Source organism: Sus scrofa, chromosome 13, assembly GCF_000003025.6.
Source record: "Sus scrofa isolate TJ Tabasco breed Duroc chromosome 13, Sscrofa11.1, whole genome shotgun sequence".
Classification (NCBI taxonomy): Eukaryota; Metazoa; Chordata; class Mammalia; order Artiodactyla; family Suidae; genus Sus; species Sus scrofa.
Genome location: NC_010455.5, coordinates 74,788,900 through 74,806,304, shown reverse-complemented (window position 1 = coordinate 74,806,304; position 17,405 = coordinate 74,788,900). Strand labels below are relative to the sequence as shown.

The 17,405-nt window shown below is 37.9% G+C and overlaps 1 protein-coding gene and 1 pseudogene across 6 annotated transcripts in view; one reads left to right on the top strand and one right to left on the bottom strand.

The window, feature by feature from the left end:
- TOPBP1 (topoisomerase (DNA) II binding protein 1) overlaps nucleotides 1-17,405 on the top strand; it is a 78,127-nt gene that overhangs the window by 40,073 nt on the left and 20,649 nt on the right. For all 6 annotated transcript variants that reach the window (XM_021069465.1, XM_021069468.1, XM_021069467.1 and 3 more), the window contains 9 exons: nucleotides 5,187-5,360; nucleotides 5,451-5,560; nucleotides 9,502-9,625; nucleotides 10,213-10,359; nucleotides 10,479-10,581; nucleotides 12,820-13,012; nucleotides 15,002-15,222; nucleotides 16,284-16,450; nucleotides 16,687-16,798. In XM_021069465.1, coding sequence (XP_020925124.1) covers nucleotides 5,187-5,360; nucleotides 5,451-5,560; nucleotides 9,502-9,625; nucleotides 10,213-10,359; nucleotides 10,479-10,581; nucleotides 12,820-13,012; nucleotides 15,002-15,222; nucleotides 16,284-16,450; nucleotides 16,687-16,798 — 1,351 coding nt within the window. The remainder of the gene's footprint in view (nucleotides 1-5,186; nucleotides 5,361-5,450; nucleotides 5,561-9,501; nucleotides 9,626-10,212; nucleotides 10,360-10,478; nucleotides 10,582-12,819; nucleotides 13,013-15,001; nucleotides 15,223-16,283; nucleotides 16,451-16,686; nucleotides 16,799-17,405) is intronic.
- Nucleotides 42-4,398, bottom strand: LOC100737323 (annotated as a pseudogene).

Sequence of the window (17,405 nt, the reverse complement as noted above, 5' to 3'; positions counted from 1 at the left end):
AACTGTATGCCAGCATGACGGATGCAGTAGGTGATGTGGATGACGGGAGAATTGGTGAGAGGGAATCTGGTGTTTCAGTGGACTAAAATACCAGAAGGGAAGCAGTGTTCAAGGCACAGGTACAGAAGGTGGGTAGATGTGGTGTGGGAGCTCTGATTTCTTTGGCATATGAAGAATCCTTTTAAATGCAAAGAGAAATTTAAAAAAAAATCATTGGCAAATAGAAAGACTTACCATGTTCTCAAAAAAAAAGTTTAAACATCATAAAGATCTAAAAAGATAATATAGATCCAAAAACAATATAAAAATTTGAAAAGAATAATTAAGCATAGGCACTAGCCCTTCTAATTGTTAAGACATAAAGCTGTAGTAATTGAAGCAGTGTGTTATTGTCACATGAATAATCAAATCTGTACAAAAGGTTACACCCCGTAGGTAGAAGAAATTTATTATATGATAAAGGGGGCATTCAGACAGCTGGGCAGCTGTCTGAGAAAACAAATGGGTTGAAACCTCAAACCTTAGCTAAGAATGAATTTCAGAGAGTCAGATATTTAAATATAAGAAATGAGGGCTTAAAAATATTAGAACAGTTCATGAGAGACCTTTTAATAAATGAAATATTTGTATAAATTTGACAGCATTAAAAATTCTCTATATTCAACTATGTAGATTTTATAAATGTGCAGTAAAAAGTATTTGTTTTAAAAAAATTCTCCATAGCAAAAATTTGACAAATGACAAATTGGGAGCAAATATGTGTATGTCATAGTGGATGTGTGTGTGTGTATATATTTAATAGAATCTTTTTTTTATTCAGGAAAAAAAAGCCCCCCAAAACAGTTTTCTAACCATTTTTATTCAGGAAGGGGATATAGGTTGGGGGAGGTGTCTGTCCACCAGCCCTGGCCCCCTAACCCATGTGGTTTTGGCAGCAATAAGGGTGTGGGGTAATGGCCCAAAAAATAAAAATGGTGTATGTGTTGGGGAGGGAAAGGAGAGGGGTGCAGAAGCAGTGGGCAGTGATGAAGGGGAAGGGACAGGTGAGGTCAGTACTGGGAATGCCACAGGTGGGAGGCCATTTCATAATATTTCTTGTTGATTATACCGCCTTGGACACCTTCCTTGCCCATCAGCAAGACTAGCATCTTGGCAGTCATGGTGGCAGTCGTATTGAAGGTGGGGGCTGAGCCTGTGCTCTTGGTAGGAAGATCCATGGTAAATTCCCCTTCCTTCAGCAGTGAGTCCCAGATCGGAGAACATTTCTGGTCCCCAAGCATTAGCCCATGCACAAAAAAACTTGACCAGTCTTTACTGACCAGGACACCAACCTCAGCTGACGTGATGTTGATGAAGGTTTTTTTTTCCCCCCTGGGATGGAGGCCCAGATGGAGGGTGAATCTTTATAGCCCACAATGACCATGTCCTGACAGGTCTCATCTGCCATGAGGTTATTGATGTAGGCATTCCACCTAACCACAGTGCTGCTACTGGGGCTGCTACTGGGGCCATGTACTGGGCTTGGGCTGCCTCAGACTGGCAGGAGGAGACGGTAGAGAGCTTGGGGCACACACCATGCATGTGTGTGTGTGTGTGTGTGTGTGTGTATAAAAGTTTATATAAATACATTTATGCAAGTGAGTATTTTTAAAAGACTAATAACTCAGTGGGAAAGTGAACAAAGGATAGGAAGAGTTAGTGGTCACAAAAATAATGGAAATATTATACATGCATGAAGATGTTTAATTTCATTCAGTATAAGAGGATGAAAAATTAAAGCATGCAGATAGGTTTTTTTCTTTCTTTTTTAAAAATTATAGTTGATTTACAGTGTTTTGTCAATTTCTGCTTTACAGCAAAGTAATCCAGTCACACACCACACACACATACATACACACATATTCTTTTTCTCATATTATCTTCTATCATGTTCAATCACAAATGATTGTATATAGTTTCCTATACTATATAGCAGGAACTCATTGCTTATCCATTCAAAATGTAATAGTTTGCATCTACTAACCCCAAACTCCCAATCCATCCCACTTCCTCCACTTGGCAACCACAAGTCTGTTCTCCAAGTCCATGAGTTTGTTTCTTTTCTGTAGGTAGATTCATTTGTGCTGTATATTAGATTCCAGATTTAAGTGATATTTGGATTTTTCTTTCTCTTTCTGACTTATTTCACTTAGTATTAGAGTCTCTAGTTCCATCCATGTTGCTGCAAATGGCATTATTTTGTTTCCTTTTATGGCTGAGTAGTATTCCTTTGTGTATATATACCACATCTTCTTAATCCCTTCACCTGTTGATGGACATTTAGGTTGTTTCCATGTCTTGGCTATTGTGAATAATGCTGCAGTGAACATATGAGTGAATCTTTCTGGATGAAAGTTTGTCCAGAAATATGCCCAGAAGTGGGATTGGTAGATCATATGGTAGTTCTTCTATATTTAGTTTTCTGAGGAGCCACCATACTGTTTTCCATAGTGATTGTACCAATTTACATTCCCATCAACACTGTAGGAGGGAACCCTTTTCTCCACACCCTCCAACTGGTGTGAGGTGGTACCTCACTGAAGTTTTGGTTTGCATTTCTCTAATAATTAGTGATGTTGAGCATTTTCTCATGTGCCTGTTGCCCATCTGTATGTCTTCTTTGGAGAAATACCTATTTAGGTCTTTTGCCCATTTTTCAATCGGATTATTATTATTTATTTATTTTTTGCTGTTGAGTTGTATGAGTTATTTATATATTTGGAGATTAAACCCTGTCAGTTGCATCATTTGCAAGCATTTTCTCCTATTCCACAGGTTGTCTTTTTTTTTTTTTTTTTTTTAGTGGTTTCCTTTGCTGTGCAAAAGCTTATAAATTTGATTAGGTCCCATTGGTTTATTTTTTTTTAATTTCTCTTGCCTTAGGAGACTGACCTAAGAAAACGTTTGTATGGTTGATGTCAGAGATAATTTTGCCTGGTTGATGTCAGAGATAATTTTGCCTATGTTCTCTTCTAAGAGTTTTATGGTGTCTTGTCTTACATTTAAGTCTTTAAGCAACATTCTGAGTTCATTTTTGTGCATGTGTGAGAGTCTGTTCTAGTTTCATTGATTTACATGTGGCTGTCCAGTTTTCCAAGCACCACTTACTGAAGAGACTGTCTATTTCCTATTTTATATTCTTGCCTCCTTTGTCAAAGATTGAATTGACTGTAGGTGTCTTAATTTATTTCTGAGGTCTCTATTCTGTTCCATTGATCCATATGTCTTTTTTTGTACCAGTACCACACTCTCTTGATTAGCATAGCTTTGTAATGTTGTCTAAGTTTAGGAGAGTGATGCCTCCTGCTTTGTTGTTTTTTCCTCAGGATGGTTTTAACAGTTCTGGGTCCTTTTATGGTTCCCTATAAATGTTGATTGTTCTGGTTCTGTGGAAAATGTTATGGGTAACTTGATAGAGATTGAATTAAATCTATATATTGCTTTGGATAGTATGGCCATTTTAATGATGTTAATTCTTCCAATCCCATTCTTCCAATAGGGTATCTATTTCTTTAAATCTTCTTCAGTTTCCTTGATTAGTGCCTTATAGTTCCCAGTGTATAAGTCTTTCACCTCCTTGGTCAAGTTGATTCCTAGGTATTTAATTTTTGGGGGTGCAATTTTATTTTTTATTTTCTACTTTTTTACCTTTTGTCCTTTTTAGGGCTGCACCCGCAGCATATGGAGGTTCCCAGGCTAGGAGTCTAATCGGAGTTACACCTGCTGGCCTACACCACAGCCAGAGCAATGCCAGATCCGAGCTGTGCCTGCAACCTACACCACAGCTCCTGGCAACGCTGGATCCTTAACTCACTGAGTGAGGCCGGAGATCAAACCTGCAACCTCATGGTTCCTAGTCAGATTCTTTTCTGCTGTGCCACAACAGGGACTCCCCTGGGGTGTGATTTTAAAAGGTATTTTTTATGTATTCTGTTTCTAATATTTCATTGTTAGTGTACAGAAGTGCAGCTGATTTCTGAATGTTAATCTTATATCCTGCTACTTTGCTGAACTTGTCGATCAGTTGGAATAGTTTTTGTGTGGAGTCCTTAAGGTTTTCTATATATAATATCATGTCATCTGCATATGGTGACAGTTATACCTCTTCTTTTCCAATTTAGATACTTTTTTTTTGGTCTGATTGCTGTAGCTAGGACTTCCAATACTTTGTTGAGTAAAAGTGGTGAGGATGGGCATTCTTTTCTTGTTCGAGATTTTAGCAGGAAGGCTTTCAGCTTTTCTCCATTGACTTTATATTGGCTGTAGGTTTGTCATATAAGAGCATGCAGATATGTTTTTAACCTATCAGATTGGCAAAAAAGAAAAATTTGTTTACTTGACCACTGTGCTGTCAAGCATGGGAAACATTAATGCTTTTGCTTATGGAAATGTCAATGTGGGTGCATACATCTTGTTTAAATTTTCCCTTTACTTTTGCATGTGCAAAATGTGTGTATAAGGTTATTCACTGCATTGTTATATGGGAAAAAGATTGTTATAATAATTCATCAGTGAGTACTGGTTAAATACCTTCTGCTGTATATACATGGGAGACTATACAGCTGGGAAAGAGAATGAGCTCAAGTCCTGGACAGCAGTGACCTCTGCTCACATGGGACTTGAGGGTGGCCTGGGAATAGGAATAAAATTTGTGCCTCTGAAGATTTTTCACAGTTCTCAGCTCAATCTGACTTTTTAATATTTCTTGTAGTTCATGTCTTTTTTTTTTAATTCATCCTTGCTTGCTTGTTTCCCTCTGTGTTTTTTTGTTTGTTTGTTTGCTTGTTTGTTTGGTTTTTTTGGTATTTTAACTGCAACTTCAACTATAAGATCAAGCAAATACGGTAAACGCTACTGAAAGTGTTAAGCTTGTTAGTCTCTTTGAGCCATTTTGCTGGACACTATGAAATTTTTTTTTCTTAATTGTGTATAGATTCAGGTAGTATTTCGTTCTTTTGGTGTAGTTTGGAGGAAAGCTGGAGGGGGTTAAAGCTATAATCCAGTTAATATTGAGAATTATTCCCCTTTTCTCTTTACCTCTTTTTTCCCCCTCTTATTCTATTTCTCATTTCCCTTCTCTCCCCTCTTCTTTCTCTTTCCTTTTCTCCTCCTTTTCCTTTCTTCCCTCTCCCCCTCTATATGTGCAGGATGCACTTGCAGTCTTACAAACTCCAGGAGGTCCCAGCCAGCAGAAAAGAAAACTGAGTACACCACTCTCAGAAGTCATTGTCAGAAACTTGAAACTTGCTTTGGCAAATAGCTCTCGAAATGCTGTTGCTCTTTCTGCCAGCCCTCAGCTGAAGGATGCCCAATCAGAAAAGGTAGAATTAAATTTCTAATTACAAGTAAGTTTTACACAAAACCTTTAAAGCGATAATGGTTGATTTGTTTCTTTTATTTTCCATGGGCAGGAAGAAGCTCCAAAACCTCTTCACAAGGTAGTAGTCTGTGTTAGTAAAAAACTCAGCAAGAAGCAGAGTGAACTAAATGGGATTGCAGCCTCTCTAGGAGCAGACTACAGGTAGTTGGCACATCTTTCTGTTTGGTGGTTATATGGCCTTAAATTTATGGGGAACCTTAAACTATTGTGAGCATCTACCAAAAAAAAAGTTATTTTGCTTTTCAGTTGGTTATATCTATAGAATCTCTCCAATTGACTTTTAATTTACCGCATCTTTTTAAAATACCCTCTCCCATATCAATTCACTCTTATATGTATCTTTTTAGGGTATATTAATAAATATGTGAGAACCTATGTTGTGCCATTCACTGTTCTAGAAACTTGGGATCCATGAATGAGGACAATCTAGAAAGATCCTTGTCTTCAAGGAGTTTATATAGTCTAGTAATACATTTAGGTCTGAGATTAAGCATGTTTTTACCATAGTGATTTTCTTAGTGTGAGTAGTGGCAAGTACTGCAGCACTCCTGAATTAAAATGGTCTTTTTAAAGGATTTTTGTTGTTGTTGTCTTTTAGGGCCATACCAGCGGCATATGGAAGTTCCCAGGCTAGGAGTCGAATCAGAGCTGTAGCCACCAGCCTACGCCAGGGCCACAGAAGCGCTGGATCTGAGCTGCATCTGTGAACTACACCATGGCTCATGGCAACACCAGATCCTTAACCCACTGAGCAGGGCCAGGGATCAGACCTCAAACCTGCATCCTCATGGATGCTGGTAGGGTTCATTAACCACTGAGCCATGATGGAAACTTTTTTTTTTGTCTTTTTTGTTTTAATTTCTATCATTTTTACTACTTTGGAGGCATAGATTATCAGATCCACTCTCAACCTTTCAGCCAAACTAGAGACAGGTCTCTAGCACAAGTGGATTCAGTTTCAGGGATTGAGAGACCCTTGTCTATCCAATCCTGAGTTGATTGTGCTCCTCCATTGTCTGTGGTGTTAGCTCCCTTGATCACTTGTTTTCAGCCATTCATAGATAGCATAATGATAGTTTTACAAGTAACTAACAGTTTGAGGAATATGATTAGATTTATCTTTCCCTTTGGTCAGTCTTATTTCAGTTATCTTTCTATTTGAAAAGAAATTAGATCAGTAGAATGTAAAAATAAAATAAATCTGCAATAGTTATAAGTATTTAGTGGTTAATTCATCTATTATAGAATAGTGAAGCTTTCTTCTTATAACTTATTTGTATTGTCTAAACTACAGATATATTCTATAATAATTGTCTAATATTATAATTATCTGCTATTATATTATATTACCTATTACCAGTTGCTGATCACTTAGTATATATAATGCAAGTATTATCTCATTTTATCCTCACAGTAGCCCTGTAAGAATATACATATTTAGCAGAATTTAATGCTTCCTTGAGTGTTGTTTGGATGTGGACTTGATGTAAGATTTAAAGGGACCATATAGGACTTGTGTTTTTATAAAGTTTAAAATAAAATGCCAGTCCTCTCAGTATGAAAAAATAAAATATATTGCTGAAAGTCCTAAATAAGATTTAACTGGTCAGTTGCATTAAAGTTTGCATTAAATGTATTCCTAAAGTGGATTTCTCAGAGTTGGTAATGAATGAGAGGGAAGAACTCTTTTTTTTGCTTTTTAGGGCCGCACTTGGGGCATATGGAAGTTCCCAGGCTCGGGGTCCAATCACAGCTATAGCTGCTGGCCTATACCACAGCCACAGCAATGCCAGATCCAAGTGGCATCTGTGACCTCTACCATGGCTCATGGCAGTGCCAGATCCCCGACCCACTGAGTGAGGCTAGAGATCAAGCCCTGATCCTCATGGATACTAGTTGGATTCATTTCCTCTGCACCACAACAGGAACTCCAAGAACTCTTAATATGCAGAAGTTATAGTATGTATGTGTTCATAGAGTAGTCAGTTTTCAAGTGAAGATGTCCCTGATGTTCCCTTCCATAAGTTAGGACTAGGACATCCTTTCTGAAGAGATCATCTGATACTGGCTCCACCTGCTGACAGTTAAGCTTTTAGACCAGACCTCAACATGGCATTCCCTTTTTATTACAAATATTTATAAAACATTCCTTCTACTGAAATGGATTTCATTAATTTATCAACTTTTATAATATAAAAAATAATTAAGTCAGTAAAAGATAATAATGATAGAATGTATATTTAGTATGTAAATGCCTATGCCTGACAACATTAGATGGAAATGGAGTACTTATATTTTTACATACATGTGTAAGATCACTTCAAATGATTCAGCTATAGATCTAAAGCAGATGGAGTTCCTGTCGTGGTGCAGTGGTTAACGAATCTGACTAGGAACCATGAGGTTGCGGGTTCGGTCCCTGGCCTTGCTCAGTGGGTTAAGGATCCAGCGTTGCCGTGAGCTGTGGTGTACGTTGCAGACACTGCTGGGATCCCGTGTTGCTGTGGCTCTGGCCTAGGCTGGCCGCTACAGCTCTGAGTAGACCCCTAGCCTGGGAGCCTCCATATGCCTCAGGAGCAGCCGTAGAAAAGGCAAAAAGACAAAAAAAAAAAAAAAAAAAAAAAAAAAAAAAGATCTGAAACAGATATGGAGACTCAAATACCATGAGCAGCATTTCTGTTGGTAATATGACTTCACCAAGAGTTATTAGCAAAGTTTCAAAGTAAGCAAAGGGCAGTCTTCCATCAATTACTCAGTAGTTGCTTGTCTGGTATATTAGTGTATATTAAAACTGCAAAACATATAAACTGTCTTTATATGTAAAACAGGTTCTAGACTCATCTAATTAGAACTTTTTTTTAACTGATAAGAATTTGTCAGGACATTGAGAAATCATGTAGGGATAATTGTTTGTTATGACTGTTATGACAGAATTTCTGGCATCCCTAAATGCAAGTAGCACAGCCAGCATATACAAACATATATTATTCTAATAATGAAATCACTCCACCAATTTCCAAAGTAGTTCCTAAAGTTAGCAGTTTTGCTGAAAGCACTAATCTAGATGAAGGATTGGGCAAGACAGCCATCTGTTTTTGTAAGTAAAGTTTCATTGGAATCCAGCAATTTGTTTACCTATTACCTACTGCAGCTTGTGTACAGCAAGGCAAGAGCTGAGTAGTTATAAACGATCTTTTTTTTTTTCCTGTCTTTATAGGGCTGCACCCACAGCACATGGAGGTTCCCAGTCTAGGGGTCGAATTGGAGCTGTAGCCACCAGCCTACACCATAGCCACAGCAACGCCAGATCCAAGCTGTGTCTGCGACCTACACCACAGCTCACAGCAACACTGGATCCTTAACCCACTGATGGAGGCCAGGGATCGAACCCGCATGGTTCCTAGTCGAATTCGTTTCCGCTGCACCACGACAGGAACTCCCAAAAAGATCTTTTGAAGAATGACATAATTTACTTTTTTAGATTATTTTCCTAGGTCAAGAAAATGTTAAATGGGAAGAAATCAGGAGCACAGTATAATAGCTAAAAGTGAGTTTTAAAGTCAAAACTGGCTCTACCACTTACTTTATATCCTTGAACATGTGACTTTAACCATGCCCTTCAGGTTTCTTATCTGTTAAGTGTATAAAATAATACCAATATTCTAGGATTGTTGGGAGGAATGGATGAAATAATGCTATTTGGAATACATAGTCTCCTGTGGAGCACAGAGCAAATGTACAATGAACAGTGACTGCCAATAACTGGAGGACAGATTGAACGCTTTGCCATTTCATTAACCTGAAAATATCTTTATTGTTACCATAAGGTGATATTATAAAAGAGGAAATTGAAAATTCAGAAAAGAAAGTAATATTTTAAAGACTATCCTTCAGACATCTCTCTGTATTTATATTCCTAGAGATATACATATAAAATTTGACAACAAAAGTGGAGCCTATCATTTAATGTTTTTGCTTACTCTGGTTCTTGAAAGTTTTGTGAAGGTCAAGAGTATTCTGTTTATGTCTTTAACGTACTTATTCCTCTTGGGTATTCAATTTTTTGTACTTGGTTGTTTCAGGTGGAGTTTTGATGAAACAGTGACTCATTTTATCTATCAAGGGCGACCAAATGACACTAATCGGGAGTATAAATCTGTAAAAGAAAGAGGAGTACACATTGTTTCAGAGCACTGGCTTTTAGAAGTAAGCCATACTTTTTTCTCCCCTCCCTGTTAAATGAAAATGTATACAAACATTATTTCAAGGGGCAAACCTACTTCCCTGTGTATAAACAAGTTGATAACCTCAGTTAATTACACATTTGATTTCTTTGGCATCAGAAACTTAAGATCTTTAATCTTTGAATGCTTAATGGGACTTTACTGGGTACTTTTTCTGATTCTCTGATTATTTTCACTAGTTAAAAATGATGTGATAGAAGATTATAAAAATTTGAGCAGAATTATTTTAGCATGCCAAATAGTTTAATTAGTTTAGAACTGTGTTTCTTTTCTTTCTGGGTATTCCCTGGAATGCGATTTATACCTTGACAAAAGCATAGAAATAGAATTAGGTTTATATTTTAATGGACGTAACATTAAAAAGTGAGGACAACTCATCATTTGTGTGGTGGAATTATTAAGTGTCAACTACTTTTCCAAACTTTAATTTTATGAACTTTCGCTGTCTTAGAACATAATGTATTGGTTGTCTTTATCGTACTTAAGGTCACTTATTTGCTAAGGTTTTTTTTTTTCAGTCCTGTCTCAATGCATACCATTGTATTGCAGTGTGCCCAAGAGTATAAACATCTTCCTGAATCTCTTTATCCACATACTTATAATCCTAAAATGAGTCTGGATATCAGTGCAGTGCAAGATGGCAGACTCTGTAATAATCGACTACTGTCAGCTGATTCAACAGCAATGGATGATGAGGTAGATGATGTGTATGATACACTTACCCCTCTTTAAGCTGAATGAATGTGCAATCGTAGGTTACCATGAATCTTATACCAGGCTTGGTTTGAAAAATTGTCATTTTTCTCCTTCAATAGGCAGATCATTTGCCCATAGAAGAAAATGATATAGACAGTATGACCACCGGTAATAAAGAATCAGCAACAGCAAATGGAAATGGAAGGAATGACTCTAAAGGAGGTAAAATATTTTAAATTACAAAATAAGTTTTTTTGTAAATATGTATCTTTCATATAGAATGCTTCCATTGCATCAGATAGATGAATAAAGTTATTTTCTATGTTGCTAAATATAAGTAAAGCATCTGTTTGAGGATTGAGTTGAGGTTCCATGCCAGTCATTCAGTAATAGCAAAGCTTTAAATGATTGGTGAAATCTGTGAAATTTGTGAAACTAGGTATTTTATGGAGTTAGTGCAACACAGCCCTATTCAATTAAAGGTATTTTTCAAGAATTTGTTCTTCAGGGGAGTTCCCGTCGTGGTGCAGTGGTTAACGAATCCGACTAGGAACCATGAGGTTGCGGGTTCGGTCCCTGCCCTTGCTCAGTGGGTTAACGATCCGGCGTTGCGTGAGCTGTGGTGTAGGTTGCAGACACGGCTCGGATCCCGCGTTGCTGTGGCTCTGGCGTAGGCCGGTGGCTACAGCTCCGATTCAACCCTAGCCTGGGAACCTCCATATACCGCGGGAGCGGCCCAAGAAATAGCAACAACAACAGCAGCAAAAGACAAGAGACAAAAAGACAAAAAATTAAAAAAATAAAAAATAAAATAAAACAAATCCTACTTTTAAAAAAAAAAAAAAAAAAAAGAATTTGTTCTTCAGTTCTTTAGTTCTTTTTGGTATTTTTCAAAAAGTTTAATTATATGTACCGTATTTTTAACATAAGTTTACGTGATTTTAAAGATACAGAGGTAGGTATGAAGAGTTTCTTCCACCTTCTGGTGGGATCCATCTTCTTATGGATCCTTCTAGAGCTGTTTTATGCAAAACACAATCATAAACATAAATGTTTTCTACTTACCTACTTTTTTAAAAATATGTAAATGGTGAACTACTATATACTTTGATCTTGATCTTTTTATTTAACAGTTTATCTTGTGGCGTGTTTCACATTAGTACATAAGGAGCTTCTGTCTTTTTCCCTTTTTTGGCAACTGTGTAGTATTTATTCACAGTACAAATGGCCCACTTTATTTAGCCTGTCCCTTGTTGATGGGTACGTAGGTTATTTCTAACTTCTTGCTATTGTAAAGAGTGCAGCAGCATATGTCCTCTTTTTAATGGATTAACATTTTCTGTTTTCTTTTTTTTTTTTTTTTTTTTTTTTTTGTCTTTTTGTTGTTGTTGTTGTTGCTATTTCTTGGGCCGCTCCTGCGGCATATGGAGGTTCCCAGGCTAGGAGTCGAATCGGAGCTGTAGCCACCAGCCTACACCAGAGCCACAGCAACGCAGGATCCGAGCCGCGTCTGCAACCTACACCACAGCTCACGGCAACGCCGGATCATTAACCCACTGAGCAAGGGCAGGGACCGAACCCGCAACCTCACGGTTCCTAGTTGGATTCGCTAACCACTGCGCCACGACGGGAACTCCTCTGTTTTCTTTATTCTACTCTTCCAGAGCTTTTCCTGTCTATGATTTACCTGTTTACTTAGTCCCACTCTGTCCATTAGAAAAGTGTATATTTAGTACCTACTTTTGTGTGTGTGTGTTTTTTTTGTTTTTTTTTTTTGTCTTTTTTTTTTTTTTTTTTTTGTCTTTCTGCCTTTTCTAGGGCTGCTCCCTCGGCATATGGAGGTTCCCAGGCTAGGGGTCGAATTGGAGCTGTAGCCGCCGGCCGATGCCAGAGCCACAGCAACACCAGATCCAAGCCGCTTCTGAGACCTACACCACAGCTCACAGCAACACCAGATCCTTAACGTACTGAGCAAGGCCAGGGATCAAACCCTCAACCTCATGGTTCCTAGTCGGATTTGTTAACCACTGCGCCACGACGGGAACCCCCCCTACTTAAGTGTTTAGTCTACAATGAAACCAAAGATAAATACGTTGTGGTCTGTGTTTTCAAGGATCATAGGGGAAAATCATCAATCACAAGTGACTGTCGGACTTAAGAGCCTGAAGGGTCAGAAGGAGGCACGAAACTCTACAAAAGGGTGAGGGCTGCAGATCTTAGCAAGGTGTTTGCAAAGGGCTTGCTGATTACTTTCTATACAGTCCTCACAGTAAGGGCTGCTGTTATGTTCTGCAGGATTCATAGTCTTAGTATATTACCGTAGCCTGTAGTAAGTATTTGGTAAATGTCAAGTTAATAAATTTATGTTCAACCAAATCTAGATGAAATAATTACTGTGAATAGGGTAGATTAAAAAAAGGAGAAACTTAACTTTATTGGTGTACTTATGTTTGTTTCAAGCTCTGACACAGACCTTGGAGATGAGAGAAAACTTTCAAAAGCAGCTGCAGGAGATAATGTCTGCAACTTCAATAGTGAAACCCCAGGGGCAGAGGAATTCCCTTTCAAGAAGTGGTTGTAACAGTGCCTCTTCAACCCCTGACAGCACTCGCTCTGCCCGCAGCGGACGAAGTAGAGTCCTAGAGGCACTGAGGTCCGTACCTGTCACTGATGGCAGAATAGCTTTTCTTTCCTCCTGGCCTTCCTAGCTTTTCCTCCTTCCTTCCCTTGTTCCGAGCAGTTCTAGCATTCTTACTGGAGAACAGGAAGCAGAGGTTTGTTCCATATCAAGCACCTGCTTCCAATAAGGCATGATTAATGCATTTTATTACCTCCTCTGAGAAAGAAGTGATTTTAAGATCTAGTTTGTCTTGTTTGAATTGGATTCAATGGACAGTCCTGTTAGTTTTGGAGTTAAGTAATTTTAATTTTTAACAGTAAGTACATATATATGTATGTATTTAAGCAGTGATTTCTTATTGGAACTACATGCATCTTTGTAAATGTCTTTATAAATCTTCTTTATAAACATATCTTCTAGGGAAGGTGATTACAGATCTTAGTGTGATGTGACTTAAGTTCCATAACATGAATTCATCTTTTTCATCTTTTCCTTGATAGAAAAATCTCTAATTGTATGATGAGTGTTATGGTACTCATATCTTGATTAGCTGAACTATGCATTTATCTTACATTAACTTGTATTTCATGAGGCTATTTCTTTATCTGAGTACTCAGCAAAAATGGTTCTCTGTTTAATATACTTCAGGTCTTTTTTATCAGAGAGAGCCTAGATTTTTTTGTCAAGTCTGAATAAATAAATATACTCTGAGAATAAAGAGCCATCTTCCTGGTATTTGAGGCAAATGAACTCTTTGGGAGTGCCATCAGCTTTGGCGAATTATTTTTCTAAGATTCCATATATGTTTATACATGGGAATATTCAGTATATACACATTGAGGGAAAATAGTTGGAATTCTGTCACCTTTCCAGTGGAATTGTTACGTGACACCATAAAATACACTTCACTCTAGTCCACTGTATAGCTGGTCTACCTTAGGTTCTGGGAGGTTTGGTTACCAGTAGCCAAAAGGACGTGGTTTTTTTTTTAAGGCAGCCTATAAACACTGTGCTTCCCATGTAATTATATTTCTTAATTATTTCAAGTGATAAAAATACAACTACTGGGAGTTCCATTGGGTTAAGGATCACTGCTATGGCTCTGATTACTGCCATGGCACAGGTTTGATCCCTGACTGGGGAACATCCATATGCCTCAGGCATGGCCAAAAAAAGAATACAAATATTAACTGGTAAGTAAAGTGATGAGGTTTCTAAATATTACCATGTTTCCCCAAGGCTATATAATCAAGAGAAATCTTTTTGCTTTTTAGGGCTGCACCCGTGGCATATGGAAATTCCCAGGCTTGGGGTCAAATCAGATCTACAGCTGCCAGCCTACACCACAGCCACAGCCACACCAGCTCAGAGCCTCGTCTGTGACCTACACCACAGCTCACAGCAACACCAGATCCTTTACCCACTGAGCAAGACCAGGGATTGAACCCACATCCTCATGGATACTAGTCAGATTGGTTACCGCTGAGCCACAATGGGAACTCCGAGAAATCCCTTTTTTTTTTTTTTTGTCTTTTTTGCCTTTTTTTTAAGGGCCGCACCCTCGACATGTGGAGGTTCCCAGGCCAGGGGTCTAATTGGAGCTGTAGCCGCCGGCCTACACCAGAACCATAGCAACCTGTGATCTGAGCTGAGTCTGCCACCTATGCCACAGCTCATGGCAACGCCAGATTACCAACCCACTGAGCGAGGGCAGGGATCGAACCCGAAACCTCATGGTTCCTAGTCGGATTCGTTAACCACTGAGCCACAACGGCAACTCCCAGAAATCCTTTTTTTAAATGCAGCAATCATTTTAGAATTTTTTTCACCTTTCTTTAACACTTTTAAGTGTATGCATGTTCAGTCCAAATAATGTGTTTCATAAGTATTTTCAAATGTTTACTGTGTGTTAGATGATGGACATATAAAGGTGAGCTACCAATTTACAATCTAACTTAGGGAATTTATGAGCGGATTTTGTTATGGCTATCTGTTTATTAAATTTTCACTTTTATTCCTTAGGCAGTCTCGTCAAACAGTACCTGATATCAACACTGAGCCCTCCCAAAATGAACAGATCATTTGGGATGACCCTACAGCCAGGGAAGAGAGAGCAAGACTTGCCAGCAATTTGCAGTGGCCTAGCTGTCCCACACAATACTCTGAGCTTCAGGTTGACGTTAAAAAACTGGAGGATTCTCCTTTCCAGGAGCCTTTACATGATTCAGAAATTGCTGCACAGGGTAATGAGAAAGGAGTCTATTTATTTGTTTGTGTTAGGTAATGCTAACTCCTTAAAAATAGATAAGCACCTTGTGGTTCTCTGAATTGTACATGCAAACAAAAAACTCGCTAGATGTTTCTGATTTGAGTTTAAATTTAAAAAGTCAGAAAAATAATTGTAAATTGAGGTAATTTATCAGTAAACTGAAAAATATATTTTGATTCTTATATTGTGAAATCTAGGATTAGGCATTTTTCCCCCCATTTTTCCAGTGCCTTTTGTATTTGTATAGTTAATACTTGGTTTTTCTCCTGTTTTCATCTGTTGTCTTCTAAATTCCACTGAGCACATACCTACAAAATTTGTTGTTTGGAGTTGTATGAGTTTCTTTATGAATTCCTTATTTTTTCTTTCTTGGACTCTACCTTGAAAAGAAAATGCTTCTTATCTGTTATTTAGGTCATCTTCCCCCACCCCTTCTCTTTCATATCATATGATTATTTCCCTATACTAAATGTATAGATTTATCTCTGCTTCTGATTTCCTCCAAGTGTAGAGTTACTCTCATTTTTTAAATTTGGTTTCATTTTACTGATAAAAGAAATTGGTTGGAGTGGTACCCGTTGAAGCGGAAATGAATCCAACCAGTATCCATGAGGACAAGGGTTCGATCCCTGGCCTCTTCAGTGAGTTGGATATCTGATGTTGCCACGAGCTGTGGTGTAGGTCACAGACATGGCTCAGATCCTGTGTTGCTGTGGCTGAGATGTAAGCCAGCAGTTGTAGTTCTAATTCAGCCCTTAGCCTGGGAATTTCCATATGCTGTGGATGCGGCCCTAAAAAGCAAAAAACAACTAGACAAAGCGAGCATTGGAAAAGCACACAGATAATACCATTTAAAGCCCTTTTAAAGCTAAGTAATTGCATTTTTTTATCAGCTGTAGAAATAGGCTACTTCTTTTGCATGTACTTTATACATTCCAGAATTTGTGTTTAATATCATCTTGGCTAAGACAGATGAGAATATTTCCCAGACTTTGTTTTGGATAACATCACACTGCAGCATTTTATTGCCCTCAGCTGTCTGTGATCCTGGGAACATTTGTGTGACTGAAGCCCCAAAACACCCGGTCTCTGAAGAAGTGGAAACTCCAATAAAAGACAGCCACCTGATCCCTACGCCTCAAGCCCCCAGTATTGCCTTCCCCCTAGCCAACCCACCTGTGGCTCCACACCCTAGAGAAAAGGTTTGTTAATCCTTAGTATGGTGCTAAGGCTTTTGGATATTGCCGTTATACTGCATTCAAATTTGTTGATATCAATATCAAGGGTTCGTCAGATGTTGAAAACTATTTCTTTGCACTCTATTATTACTCTATACTTGAGAACTCAGAAGACTAAGTAAAATGTCACTGTAAAAGAACCATAGACCTGATAACTCTTTTAATGTAATTTTTTTCTAAAGTAAACTCTTTTATTCCAGGTTATAACGATAGAGGAAACTCATGAAGACTTAAAAAAACAGTACATATTTCAGCTGTCATCTCTGAATCCTCAAGAACGTATTGATTATTGTCATCTGATTGAAAAACTAGGTACAAGTATTTTACTTAGGTTAAAAATGTCCCACCTTATTTGGAAGTCAAATGTAAGCTAATTATTGATATCATTTGTAAGCTGTAGACATGGAGATAAAAAAGAATGGGTAACTTGTCTAAGACTATATGCTGAGTTGAGTCAGCAATAGAACTTTGATTTTATAACTCTCTAATCTAAATCTAGAGTCACTGGGTCATTAGATTTAAGTGTTTAAATTGAAACCAACCATTAAGCTTTAAGAATTTCTTGTGCTGCTTCACGCATTTGTTCATTGTTGAATCTTGGACAAAAGTCAGTGGAATTACAGATTTAAATATAATTAAAACTATGTTTTAATGAAGTTAAGTTAATACCCAGAGAGGAGCTTCTCCATATTGATATTCTTCCTCCACTAGTTGTCAGGCTCTCCATCTGACACCTTTCTGGAAGCAACATACTAGAAAGGTAAACTTTCCACCAGCTGTATTTTCAAAAGTAAAAAGAAACAGGTGAAATTAATTTAAATATAGATTTTATTTAAACTGGTATATGCAAAATATTATATTCAACATGTAATTAAGATAAGTTATCAATGGGATGTTTAACTTTTTTTCTTACGAAGTC